At 38.9% G+C, this 13,783-nt stretch overlaps 3 protein-coding genes across 3 annotated transcripts; 2 read left to right on the forward strand and 1 right to left on the reverse strand.

The window, feature by feature from the left end:
- The first annotated feature begins 83 nt into the window (after positions 1–83).
- LOC118436127 (SUN domain-containing protein 3-like) lies at positions 84–1,332 on the forward strand. Its single transcript, XM_035853390.1, has 4 exons — positions 84–441; positions 588–758; positions 859–963; positions 1,078–1,332. The coding sequence occupies exons 1-4, from the start codon at positions 259–261 to the stop codon at positions 1,246–1,248; spliced, it is 630 nt and encodes a 209-aa protein (XP_035709283.1). The 5' UTR covers positions 84–258; the 3' UTR covers positions 1,249–1,332.
- Positions 1,333–1,341: 9 nt separating this feature from the next.
- On the reverse strand, positions 1,342–5,343 carry LOC110852416 (actin, clone 403). The gene is made up of 9 exons (XM_022100485.2): positions 5,189–5,343; positions 3,366–3,502; positions 3,105–3,218; positions 2,956–3,027; positions 2,796–2,872; positions 2,575–2,732; positions 2,161–2,489; positions 1,985–2,071; positions 1,342–1,894 (listed from the first exon to the last, which is right to left on the reverse strand). The coding sequence occupies exons 2-9, from the start codon at positions 3,489–3,491 to the stop codon at positions 1,727–1,729; spliced, it is 1,131 nt and encodes a 376-aa protein (XP_021956177.1). The 5' UTR covers positions 3,492–3,502; positions 5,189–5,343; the 3' UTR covers positions 1,342–1,726.
- Positions 5,344–10,483: 5,140 nt separating this feature from the next.
- On the forward strand, positions 10,484–12,213 carry LOC118436193. Its single transcript, XM_035853718.1, has 5 exons — positions 10,484–10,780; positions 10,836–11,072; positions 11,185–11,850; positions 11,932–12,084; positions 12,160–12,213. The coding sequence occupies exons 1-5, from the start codon at positions 10,484–10,486 to the stop codon at positions 12,211–12,213; spliced, it is 1,407 nt and encodes a 468-aa protein (XP_035709611.1).
- The last annotated feature ends 1,570 nt before the right edge of the window (positions 12,214–13,783 follow it).

Here is a 13,783-nt window from a genome sequence, read left to right on the forward strand (position 1 = left end):
TAATTAGACGAATATTTTTTTATGAATGTTGCCTCTGCTCCATAATCAGACTGGCATTACACGGGAACGTCGACATCTTCCAATGACGTGGCAGACGCCTATAAGTGGGACTCGGACTCGGATTCCTGTGACCGTCCAGACCTATGGTCATCATTATCATCGTCGAAACCTCAGCCGGTTCAACCCCCCACTGCGGAAAGACCGAAACGGTGTGAGGGCGTCACAATTCGACCAGAGTTGAACTGTCAGCTTCGGACCATGTCAAAACCTCCTCCGTCCAATAAGGCGTACGCAGGCTGCTTCTTCTCCAATGCGTTTGGCCTCCCCAACTTGGCGTCGTTCTACCTCGGGGCCAGAGCCTCCGTTCCTCCTCCCACCACAATCACACGCATGAATGGACTCAGCGCGTGTTTGTCTTCGAAGGTGAACACCGTAATCCAGGTGAAGAAATAAAATATCTAATCCAACAAAAAAATTAGCAACTGCTTTTATTCAGTGAAATCCCAGATAAACTTTTAAAGCTATTTATGTACAAGATCAAATTGCATGCATATAGAGATAAAATAATTTTGTTGAAATCCTCGCAGCCTGGTCTGCTAATAGTTGGACAAAACTACCGATTTCAAGGAACTCTGGGGAGCATTTTGATTGAGTTAGCCGAACCTGCGCTAATTTCTGGCTTCACACTTATCCACCCGTCCAAATGTGAAATTCCCAACGGATACTTTTCATCCGCTCCAAAAACTTTCACCGTTTATGTAAATAAATTTCAAATAAGCAAATAGTTATTGAATGGGTGATGATGGTTGAGAATTTAGTTGTTTGTTATGCACATATGTACGTACATATTATTCGCAGGGGCGTATGGCTGGAGGAGGTAATCTAGCGAATGAAGAGGCACTGGAATTTGGTCGATACACATACAGAGACAGTGGACCCCGGGCGCAAACATTTCCTGTTCAGGTAGATATTTTATGTGACTTCCTGTGTACTTTCGTAGTCAAAGTGCTACACGGCTGCTGGGTACTTTTAGAATTTCGTATTAATTTAATGGGAATTTAAACTCGACCGTCGCAGTCCACCTGCGTCGGTACAGAACTACACAAGAGCGTGCTTGTGAAGTTTGAGGAGAATTATGGCAACCAGAACTACACATCAATCTACAAGTTTGAAGTGCATGGACTTTTTGCAAACAAATTACTTGAACGACCAGAGGCAAGATGTGCTGAATGTGGCAATACCATTTAAAACTAAATATTATTAGTAATTAAATTAATATGGGGTATATAAGTATGGTACAAATGATGAAAATAAAGTGAGGCGAGAAATACAAGGACGGGATAATTTTTTACCATTTTTATTGGTACTTTATAAGTTAAGTTACCTTTTCAATAAATAATCGGCTTCCAAGTACTAAAATAATATTTATAATAATAAAGGTAGGGATGTATAGCTCTCATTTAAGATGGTGTAAAAGCGTCGCAAACGAACTTTTTTCTTTTAGATTGGAATACAATGATAATTGGAATATTTCAATTTAGGAATGTTTGGTTGTTTTAGATGTGTGAATGTATAGTCAGAAATAGAAAATAACACAACTGCATTCTCTATAATGATGATGATACTATTATGATATATAGTAGTGAGATTGGTTGGGTTCCGCTTGGGTTAAGGCTAATTGCAGATTGTAAAATAATGTTAAGGCGGAAGACAAATCTTGAATACTTTAGAAGCATTTTCGGTGGACAATGGATGGGCCGGACTCGTCGTACTCTTGCTTTGAAATCCACATTTGCTGGAAGGTGGACAATGAAGCCAAAATAGATCCTCCGATCCAGACAGAGTATTTACGTTCTGGTGGAGCAATGATCTTAATCTTCATCGTGGATGGTGCCTGTTAATTTATAATTTTGTTGTTTAACCATGCTTATAGTTATGTCACATCATGTGATTTTTTTCAAGTTAAAGTTTTGCAAATTCATACCAAGGCAGTGATTTCCTTCTGCATGCGGTCAGCAATTCCTGGGTACATGGTGGTACCTCCGGACAAGACCGTGTTGGCATACAAATCCTATTTAATTAAAAAAAATTGTATAAATACATACTTACACAAGTGCTTATACGTAAATTTATGTTTGGCAGATAAAATGATTTAGGTACCTTTCGGATGTCAACATCGCACTTCATGATGGAGTTGTAGGTGGTCTCGTGGATTCCGCAAGATTCCATTCCCAAGAAAGAAGGTTGGAACAGGGCTTCTGGGCAACGGAATCGCTCATTTCCAATGGTAATAACTTGACCGTCAGGGAGTTCGTAGGATTTTTCCAATGAGCTGGAGCTAGCAGCAGTGGCCATTTCTTGCTCAAAGTCGAGTGCGACATAGCACAGCTTCTCCTTGATGTCACGAACGATTTCACGTTCGGCGGTGGTGGTGAAGGAATAACCTCGTTCAGTCAAGATTTTCATCAAGTAATCGGTCAAGTCTCGGCCTGTTGAAATAATGACAAATGATGAGCATGAGATGGGGATGAAATAGAGATATTATGAATAATTCATATTCATATTATTATTTACCGGCCAAGTCCAGACGGAGGATGGCATGAGGAAGGGCATAACCTTCGTAGATGGGAACAGTGTGAGAAACACCATCGCCAGAATCGAGCACAATACCAGTGGTACGACCAGAAGCGTAGAGGGAAAGAACGGCTTGGATTCCAACGTACATTGCAGGGCTATTGGATGTTAAAAAGGGTTTACAATGTTGCTAAAAATTGGGGATATTCATGAACTCTCACCAATTGAACGTTTCGAACATAATCTGCGTCATCTTCTCTCTGTTAGCCTTTGGGTTCAATGGGGCTTCGGTAAGGAGCTATATTGGTAAAACAAATACGAGTTTTAAGTATTTTCTACAAGTCATGTAAGTAGTGCAGTACTTAATAATTATGAAATTACCACTGGGTGTTCCTCTGGAGCGACTCGGAGCTCGTTGTAGAAGGTATGATGCCAGATTTTCTCCATATCGTCCTAGATTTTGACAAGGTAAATGAAATTGGCATACGTTGTGTCATGGTTGTAATCAACACAAAACTAAGAGCACATACCCAGTTGGTGACAATTCCGTGTTCGATGGGATATTTCAAAGTGAGGATACCTCTCTTTGATTGAGCCTCATCTCCAACATATGAATCCTTTTGACCCATTCCCACCATGACTCCCTAAAAAACCAAGGATTAAGTAGGTATTATTGGCATGCATCATCACTGTCTTCATTTCCAAAGATGGTAAGAGAAGAAGGCTCATCTCTCTTTCTTAGTTTGGCCATCTGGCTAGGATAGCTTGATCAACAATGGAGATCAACCAACCTGATGTCTGGGGCGTCCAACGATGGAGGGGAAAACTGCTCGCGGCGCATCATCACCAGCGAACCCGGCTTTGCACATACCGGAGCCATTGTCAACAACCAATGCAGCAACTTCGTCGTCACACATTTTCGTTTATTCTGTAACACAAAAAGTAAATTACTATTAGTTAAAGTTTTCTTGGCCTTCCCTCATCCACTCTACACACACACACGTATACTAATACATTTATCCGTTTTAATCTTGGTTCATTCAACTTGTGATTGCCAAATCAGTAACTGGTAACACCAGCCGTAGCACCTTCTCCTCCTCGGTCGATCTTTGGTTCAACAAACGTGTCCGTCAGGACTATCAACTACTCCTCCAACACATACTCCTCATCTCACCCTATTTAGTTTCGCCGAGAGAATCAGCATCAACCTATCTTAACAAGTTGTGAATGAACCATGGTGCTAGCTATGGTACTATGTATGTATCCTATGCTGCCATATACAGAAGAACGAAAGAAAGAAAATGTTTCCTCTTCTCCTTTTTTATTCTCATCAGATATGAAAGTGAATGAATTTATCATTATTGCTCTTTTATTATGCGATCCCATCTCACTGAGAATCGTTATTAAGTCAAAGTTTCACCATTATTAGCAGTGCAACTATGTATGTATTATTACTACCTTTTACAGTTGGAACTTGGCTATACATCACATGCAATTAATTAATTGCTGAATCCACTTTGAGTCAAGAAGAACTATCAGTGGAAATAAATAGACCTCACAATTACTGCCAAAGTAAGCCTCTCAACTTGGACCACAAATCGTGAATGATAACGAGTGGCCAATACAATAAAACACCAAAAAACTCAGACCCAGTTTACAAAAACCAACTCGCGTTCATTTCTATTTCATTCATTAGTAAGTAGTAGTAAAACTCGAGTAGAGTGACTAATGACTGACCAGAGAGACCATTTAAAAAATCTGCATTGACTGAAGAATATGAATTGAATACCGGTCTATCAAGTCTGCTTGCAATTTACTATTAGGATAACTGTCTGAAATAGTCTGCATACATTCTTCCTCTCTAAAAGTAACATCTCACTTTGCAAATTCATCATAAGCTTATTCTCATGAAATTATGAACAGTAGTTCGCAATGCCAAATCTCAACTTGTCTGGTGGTTTAAAGAAAATGAGAAGATGATGCACCCACTAGAAACAACCAGCCGGTTGATATCTCACAAAACAAATATTAGTACTATGTATGATAATGATGTGCCAAATATTTTGTATTTATTTGGGAAAGTATTTCTCCCTTCTTTGAGATTCAATTCGTCCCGTCCTAGTTCATAGTTTGCCTTCCTCGTAAACTTGACAAACAAATAAATATGCAGTTTAATTCCTATACCACCAGCAACCCATTGTTCCTCCTCCCTCGGTTCAGTTCCTGATTGAATAATAACAAGCTAACTAACACTGAGGCAATTCATAAATCTGTTTTTTTTTTCACTGATGAATGACCAAAATTGACCCACTCGCTCTTTCTTCACTAATTGACCCGACTAGTTAACAGTAGTTAAGCAAATTTTGACCCACAAACCAGAGATATACTGTAACCACTTGAAGATGATAAACCGACACATAATCCGAGTCTAATCTGTCCGTTAATAAACCGACCGGGGATGCGAATGCGATACATAAACCACTTCACACACTTGCTGTCAACCTAACCAACCCGGCTTTTCGCCTTTGATTCCCTGGCACTCCTCCCACCACGAAGGTAAGAGCTGCAGGATCTAAAGCAGTAACTGGTGATGATAAGAAGAAGGTTATCTTACCTGGAATGTAGAAGAGGGGGCGAATTAGAATTATTACGTAGGAGAAAATCCGTGGCTGTGAAGGATCGACGAGGAGAACGAGTGAGTGAGGCTGGTTTGGTAGTTGGGAGTTGGTTTTATAAATCCTGCTCCTTTCTCAGCCCATGGATCACCGAGTCCAGTTGGATGGTCGTTGTCTCCCCGCATCTCGCAACGTTGGCCTCGCTATCTCGCAGTGCTGAGCAGCAACGGCATCCCCAGCACCCCTCCACCAGGTCAGTCCTCGTCTATGACGACGCAATGGAAATGAGTCAACTCGTTTCGACCAATCAGGAGAGATGAAGCCTTATAAGGTCATGAGGAACACCCAGCCATCGACGCCACCAGCTCGTCGTCACCAATTGATAGCTCACTCCCCACAAAATCGTCAATTTCTGGGAGAAGGGTGACGACCGGGGGAGACGAGATCGTTGCAGTGACCCGTCGCCCGTCTTACGGAGGCAACCACCTGCCAACATAGAGCATTCATATTACGATGCACTATTGTATGTAGTCAGCAGCAGAATCTTGCAGGAAACTTACAAACGGTCAAATGCTAAAAAGTTGGTTTGGTATGTGGAGTATCATCTCATCGAGTTTTTGGTGATGATGTGATGATGCATTGTACAAGTCTTTAGCTCGTACTTGCTTTGGTGGTTGAGTGAGGTTGAGGTTCGGCCAGACCGGAGGTGTCGACTTCCTTCCCTATCAATTCTCCAAACTCATTATGTAATGTATTGACAAATATGTGTCACACTTTGATGGAAGTGGAATACCATATTTGCTCAAATTATAAAATATGAAGTGCAAGTAAATAAATATGATATCAACAGTGGAGTCATTTAAATGGATTACATGTATAGCATGTGTTACATGTGGTCGTTAGACAAGCATGGTTATCTCCACTGGTGTTTTATCTCCTGGGTCGAGTGTCCTGTTGTCTGTGGCTGGCAACGAGTGAGGTTGCCCTCTGTTTGTTGAGATAAGCCACTTCCGATTCAACACACCATGATAACATTACACAAATGACCACATCATATCCTCTGCAGGGGGCCAAATTCTTGGTTCATCCTCATTTAGGAGAATATTTGTCTCAATTCATGGAAAACAATAAGCACACTTCAAAAGTCAAACTCAAGTTCGCTTCTTTCATGACTGACGGAGAACAGAACTTTACACTTTATTTGTTATATAAGGCAATGGAATATTGTGCAGATTTTGCTGACGAATATTGCAGGAAGGAAAAGAAGGATGCTTGCACAATGGATGAAATGAAAAGGTTGTCTTATTAATTGTCATGGCCTGATCACAGTCTCATAATAACACTCTGCAGTAGAATCAATGGACTTCCCAAAAGGGCAATGTTTCATCCACACATGTCCATTTTTGGTCAACAGCAAAGCATAATAATAGCATCCACGATTAGGCATCAGCATCAGCAGCAGTCTATAAGGCAAAGAGAGACATTTTCCTATCGTTCCTCCATTCCCTTTTGATCCCCACTAAATAATGATTGATAGCCCTGACCGGCAATGTGCAGCATGACCACAGCCACAATACACAATTTGACAGAATTTACTACTTGAAATCGCGTTATTCATATTCATATGCATTTCATTAATCATTATATGAAATCGTAATCATATTTATATTTCACATTTTTCCATCACTCCGAATCCATTGCCTGTAAACTGACGGGCAATTGATTACTGTTATTGCGCTCCTCAGTTTCTTTAGCCCTCTGTCAAATTTAGAGACCACAAGCCTGGGCTTAAAGAAAGTGTTCAAATTGAAATGTTTGAAAGAAGCTGAAATTTGACACTTTTGACTACTTTTAGGATTTAGAAAAACAAAAATTGTTTTTTTATACATCTCATGCATTCACCAACTACACTACAGAGTGGTGGTTACATTCTTTTAGTAATAAAAAATCGAAGCAACGCCTGAAAAGGAATTTCTGTATCGATGATCGCTAAATTTGTCGCTAAATATTTCACACCAGCCAAAGCCACAAGCCAAACAAAGGTTGCACCACTAGAACAGTCACAATGCAATGCCACGAAATACAGACATACATAGTCATATTTACAACAATGCAATATCTGAACAATCCATGGTTCTTGTTGTGTGTCGTCGTCGTCGCAAGTCACCATATGCATATTTTCCACGTCAAGAGGAGTAAGATTACACTCTCTCTACGTTATAAGTACAGATGTGTGCAAAATAATTAAGCATTTAGTAAATGCCGGTGGAGCCGACTGAGCTGCAATAAAAGCCATATCTCAGAATTAATATGAGGATCAGATAATAAGTAATGTAATGGTGATTCGATTCCATAATACGTAATACATTTATGTATTCTGTCCTTTTGCATTGTTTCGTCCGTTGTAGCAACTGGGCTATGTATGTCCTATGAAGGACGATCTAGGAATGGATATCGGCAGCATTATGTATTACCATTATTGTTATTCAGTACGAAATTGTGCTTGCCAATTTAAGCCAGCGCCAATAAAATCTGTTTTTGCGGTTGGATATCCATAATTCCATTCACGAATTTCCTTCCTGTTACAAAATGGATTGTATTGATTGGTGGATTGAATGAGCATTTTCTTGGTAAGCATTATTGGTTGACATGCGTCCTTACAAGTGACAAACACATTTTAATGACGGTCGGTTTGGAGTTTGGAGGAGAGATACTTCTCGATATGGGAATATTTCATGCCGAAAATGCTGTCCAAATATGGTGACATCAACATCACTAACGTAAATTTCAGATTGGGATGCGAATTAATAATTGTAAATATGGCGAGTCCAGCAGAGCAGAGCACAGCATTAAGATTTTATGACTATGCATAACATGTACCTCGATATGTATGTGCTAAGTTGATATGTAAATTATTTACACTTAAATCAACAATACGTATAAACTACCAACAACGAACTTGCGTGTATAACCCACTTATACACATGTACTCGAATAATTGATACCTTAGCTATTTTAAGCAGTGTTTCAAAAAGTTATAAAAGGAAACATGGCAAAAGTGGACTCATAATTCTTGAGACTTGAAATAGACTTTCGCCTCGAAGAATCACACGTGAGATTTTGATTGCAGGGTTTTTGAATCTCTCAATGAATTGACTGCATCAAAGTATGTAGCTGCAATTATTCAGTTGTTAATAAAATATCTGTATACGCAAACACGAGGGTTGAATGAATTGACCACTGCAGGATGAATACTTTGGAAAAAGTACCATCAATGGCACAGAGGTTATATAAACATACACATTTTTACTATTGACAGTTATATATGAACAATTAGACTTTCAACGAATATTTCAACTTTTCCTCGTTAACTCCAATAATGCATGGTTTTACTGATTGTGGTGAGAACTTCATAAACTCGATATTGCAAGATGGAATTGCAAAGGCACAAAGTGTAACATTTGAGATTTACAGAGGCACGTATAGTTTGGACAACTTAAGATTTAACTCTATTTATATATATATAAATTCACATCCGATATACATAAATAAGTACGATGTACTTGTGTGAAAAGAATTTGAAAGTGCGAGGTCAAGGTCTCCCCTCCATTTTTATCTCGGTAGCTGATGTGCTGCACATATCAGACAATTAGCAAATCTTCTCATTTTTTAACTAACTAGAGTAAGTCATTAAGATTACGATTAGAAAGAGATTTAATTTAATTAGTTTGAGGTAAAGCACCCAACCGACCAATTAATGAGTTGAACAAAGTTTAAGAAGACCAAGAAAACCAAACTTGATAAAAGTTTGCACAGTTCTGCACCTTTTGCAGACGAAAGAATTTCAATGCAACTTTGGGTTTCATCTCTGCAATTGCAATTTGTCATTTTATGCTCTGTCGCTGATGCGTCCCTCTCTCTCTCCTAATCTTATACTCTCCTTCAGGTTCAAGTTTTTGGGAATATCTTGAAATTCTTCACCCTTTCATGAAAATGAGAAAATTAGACATCTTCTGTAATCTCAAGATTCCTTCGTCATTTGTGTACTTACATATATTCGCATTTCTCTTATTTCACTGTGTATTTATACATAAATTCTGCTCGTATGATGGTCTTTTATACATAGAATTTCAAGAAATTGGCCAATGCTATGAAGCACATACATGCATGCATAAGTAGACCATCTTGCATGTCCACATGTGTCCCAGATCTTGCATCTTTTAATTTATTTAAAATCAATCATATCCATTCTTTCGACAAGGGAGCTAGTGGAAAAAAGAAGATTTGAGCGTGGCAAGTTATTTAATTTTAGCACCGGTCGTGATTTATAAAAAGAATTTCTCTTTTGATGCAACGACATAGACAGACGAACTTCATAAAAATTTGCATTTTAGCATCTCGAGTTTTATTTGGCTTGATCATGTTTTTCATCAAGTCCAAGTGCACCCTCGTCATCAAATATAAAACTAACGCCATAAATACATATTTAACTCGTAATATGACCACTACTTTTTGGTGTCGATTACTATATAAAAAATATTGTGTCTACGTATCACATTACTTGTTCCAGTACTTCCAGTATATTCATGGACTGCACAATTCTCGCCGTTCTGCTCACCAGATGAATTACCAGATGAACTGGTTATTTTTTACTTCATGCTGACTCGTACTTGGTCAACACATAATGTTGACGTAAAGATGAACATTGATGACTCATCCATTCCATGCGAGTAATTAATATGTAAACAGTCGTCCGATCGTTTTCAATTAGTCAGCATTTGACGAGTTTACCAAAAATGTCTGCTCTTTGCTAATTTTCTGCCCGTGCAAATTAAACGAAAGGACAACTGATCAAGATAGAAAATGTTTTACGTGAGACATCTTTACAGCTTGGACTTAATCAATTCGGAGTCCAATAAAGTATTTCATTACAACGTCACTCACTTTAAGGATTGACATGCACTGTGAGAATCGTGTCACCTGCTCCATAATACATACATAAATATGCAGACGGTGAATTCAATTATTTACTACCTATTCAAATTGTATGCTTTAAAAATGTCATGAAAAAATGGCTAGTTAAAGTAATGTGGCTTTTACTTTCTGAGTAATGATTGGGCCAAGTCCTACTTTTCTCGAATGTACAAAAGACGGATACTTTCCTTTTATTCTGCTCAAAAAGAAAGAATAGTTTGGTGAAAGCACAAAGACTTGTGTTACTAAACCAGTATAAATACATGTAAAAGTTTAAACTGAAACTAACTACACTAAAAATTATTGGCATCACACACGTCATGAAATATGATAACGAAGCCAAACTCTTTCAGAATTTTGCCATGATTTCGAATACCCGAAAATTTACGTTTTCTCAGAAACCAGTTTACATAACCCCTGCTGCTATTCGTCACTACAATGACAACCAAATATCAGATATCAGTTCCCATTCAGGCCGAGAAGCTTGTCAAGAATATAATAATTCAAACATTAAAATTTACTTTGATTTTGGTTACTACACTTTGATAACCCCTTTCCGGTTCACATGGGACTCGACAGAGCAAGATTTCATTATACACACGAATCGGCTACAACAGGTAAATAATAAAATGTCAATACTGCCTCTACCCTTGTTAAAGGTTGACTCTGCAGATTTTATGTGGCTTTCGTCACCTCATCATGTTTATTCCAATTGTGACATCCGTTCGGCAAAAGATAGCTCAGTCTCGGGATGTCCTTGTGCTCTACTACTTTGACGTGTTCAGGTGCATCGTCATGCTGCCCTACTTGTTGACATACTCTGTGACATTGTGGTCAAGGTCAGACGCCGTCAAGGACGTCGTTAAGCAATCCACTTACAATTCTGGATATTTTGGCAAGAATCCATCGGTATAAGATTTTATGTAGTTTCTCTCAACTCTAATCCCCACTAAAATGATTCTGTTCATGCAAATGTTGACACTTATCCACAATTATTATGCATGTATGTGTACATACGCAGGAGCCTTCACAGCAGGCCTGGTGGCACCGATTCTACAATCGTTTGAATAAAGTCGCTTTTCTTTGTGCGTGTGCCATCATTCTGCCCGTAATATCAACACGATCCGCAGTCGGTGACATTGTTGGAGACCCAATCGCCACGGTCATGAACCAGTCCCTGCAGGCAAAGTATTCACTATTTCTTAAAGATGCTGACTACGAGAGGAACAGCAGCAACAGAAATGAAACGGGAAGTGAACTATCAATGACAGTTGACAACCCATCATGGGACTCAATTTTGCTATATATCTTGCACATCATTTCCACTCATTCCAAAGATGCAATGGATTGTTTCGCCAGTTTGAGCATCATCATTTCAGCAATTACATTATTAGAAGCTGCTCAATGTTTCACAAGCAACTTACAAGAGGCAAATTTCTCGTTCTCTACTGCGACCCAAGTGCCAGGGATTCTTGATCAGTTTTATGATTTGAAAAAGTTTTCAGAACCCATAAATCGATTCGTGGCTCCCACGACCTTCTTCTACTCGATCGTATCCATTTCGTACATGACCGTAAAATTTGATGACATTGCAGCCACGATGAAATTCCTTGACAAATTTGAAATTCTGTATTTTTTAATAAATGATGCCTACTTATTCTTCATGGCCGCTCGAGTATGCCAAGAGGTCTGACTACTAAATACGAGTAGTAAGCTCTATGCATCAATTGGTCAAAGGTAAAACTAACGTGGACTAAAAATATTGCAGATGCACGAGTTTTGGAAGTGGTTGGTTCGGAGAGAAACTCGAACGCTTCTTTCTCCCGAAGAAATGACCACTCTTCTCGCCGATGTTTCAACGACGCCCATTGGAATCAGTGGAAATGGAATGTTCACCATTGATCATAAATTCTTGGGAACTGTACGTCTTTCAAAAAAGTTCTTAAATTCTATTAGGTCATTACTGATTTATATACATACATTTATTTAAATGCAGATTGGGATCACTCTCATTACTCTGTTTGTCATTGTTCTTCAGGTGAAAAAGTAGCACATAGGTATTTATAATAAGAAATATATAAGAAATTGTAATAATTACAATTTCGCAGCAGAACCTATGCAATTTTCCGGTTGCCATTAGAATACTAATTAGTCCACGATTGCTTGACATTAAGTACCTAGGTAACGCTTCTCCCTTAACGGTTGCGACAAATGGTCGAGTTGTAAAAAAATTATTATTTTGAAAATTGGTTTTTCTCCGATGGGCGAAAAAACCAATTCCAATAATTGACGGAAATCTCGTTTCAGCCATCATAAAAAACATCTTTTATGCTATTTTTGCTTTTAAAAAATTTGTTTAGTTTTTAAATACTCATTTTTCAATTTTAAAAACGTAATCATGGTTCAGTGCCAAATATTGGGGTGTACCAACTCTCATGCCATACTTTCTTTTTACTCAACCCCAAGATGAACTTCGCAAAATTTCAGGTCGCTAGCTTGTGTTTAAAGAGAGTTATCGTGCCGGATTTAATGTTTTTCAAGCAATTTCTAATCGGGGTTCACCCCATAGGGTCCCTCGAAATAAAATTCCACCAAGCGTCCCTCAAGATAAAAAATTTTCCAACTTAAATTCATTTTTTCTATTAGAAGTCATTAGCTACCTCTGTACTCAATTTCAGCTTTCTACGACAATTTTGAATTTCGAAATTTTATCCCATCTACTCACATGACCCCCACCAGTCAACCACTTGACCGATTTCGCCCATCTTCGAACTCGTTTCCTAACTTGTCCAATATGTACACACATGGTAAAAATTTCAAGTCAATCGGTCAGCTCGTTAGAGAGTTATCGAAAAACAGACGGACGGACGGACATGACGTTTCCATAAGCCCTGCCTCGGGCTAATAAAAATGTAAATTTATTTTGTAACTCGGCCATTTGTCGTAACCTTATAGCTGATAAAGTGTCAAATAATCTTGTAATTAGTCAGTCATCACACACAAAGTTGCTGGACAACACCAAATATCCGAATAACGCAATAAATTTTTGAAGTATGACAAAATACAAATGGTGTCAATATTCTGTTTATGCAATATTATCGACTGTTTACAAGCTTAGAATGCATTCAATTTTAACACCAATCTTGGTGATCTTACTTCTGCTAACATCAATCCTCCTCGCTCATCATGACCATTCATCTCGAGTGAAGATCTGCAAACATCATCACGAATTATTCGAATTCGTTTCTGACCGGAACGACCATCACAAAATCAACTTTTCCCTCCAAGTGCCCGACTCCCTTCCCCTCTCGCCCGCTGACCTCAAGCGGAGAAACACCACGATTCGGCATCTCGGCCTCTTTGCCCACACCTTCACTGACTCCATCCACCACTGGCTTCTTAATCTCGGCGAAACTTGTGACCCAGCCACACACGAGGCGTGGATGTCAAAAAATTACCACGAATTTTACATGACAGACGAATGGCACCGGAAAGTGTGCACTTTCACCAGATTTCTCCACTGCAACAATGTCTCCAAAGTGTGCGAATGTGCCCCCACGTATGTTTATGGGGTAGCCTTTCACCCAGGAAACTCAGAGGTATCGTCTTCTCCATACTTT

The sequence above is a fragment of the Folsomia candida genome, unplaced genomic scaffold (genome assembly GCF_002217175.1).
Source record: "Folsomia candida strain VU population unplaced genomic scaffold, ASM221717v1 Fcan01_Sc007, whole genome shotgun sequence".
Classification (NCBI taxonomy): domain Eukaryota; kingdom Metazoa; phylum Arthropoda; class Collembola; order Entomobryomorpha; family Isotomidae; genus Folsomia; species Folsomia candida.

Bases quoted from the DNA above. Each gene is read 5' to 3' on its own strand.
- LOC118436127 (XM_035853390.1), top strand. From the start codon at position 259: ATGTCAAAACCTCCTCCGTCCAATAAGGCGTACGCAGGCTGCTTCTTC. The intron at 759-858 runs GTAAATAAATTT...TATTATTCGCAG, and splicing joins CAAAAACTTTCACCGTTTAT to GGGCGTATGGCTGGAGGAGG. The intron at 964-1,077 runs GTAGATATTTTA...CGACCGTCGCAG, and splicing joins CGCAAACATTTCCTGTTCAG to TCCACCTGCGTCGGTACAGA.
- LOC110852416 (XM_022100485.2), bottom strand. From the start codon at position 3,491: ATGTGTGACGACGAAGTTGCTGCATTGGTTGTTGACAATGGCTCCGGT. The intron at 2,873-2,955 runs GTAATTTCATAA...TTACCAATATAG, and splicing joins CTCCAGAGGAACACCCAGTG to CTCCTTACCGAAGCCCCATT. The intron at 2,490-2,574 runs GTAAATAATAAT...TTATTTCAACAG, and splicing joins CCTCCGTCTGGACTTGGCCG to GCCGAGACTTGACCGATTAC.
- LOC118436193 (XM_035853718.1), top strand. From the start codon at position 10,484: ATGAAATATGATAACGAAGCCAAACTCTTTCAGAATTTTGCCATGATT. The intron at 10,781-10,835 runs GTAAATAATAAA...TTGACTCTGCAG, and splicing joins ACACGAATCGGCTACAACAG to ATTTTATGTGGCTTTCGTCA. The intron at 11,073-11,184 runs GTATAAGATTTT...GTACATACGCAG, and splicing joins ATTTTGGCAAGAATCCATCG to GAGCCTTCACAGCAGGCCTG.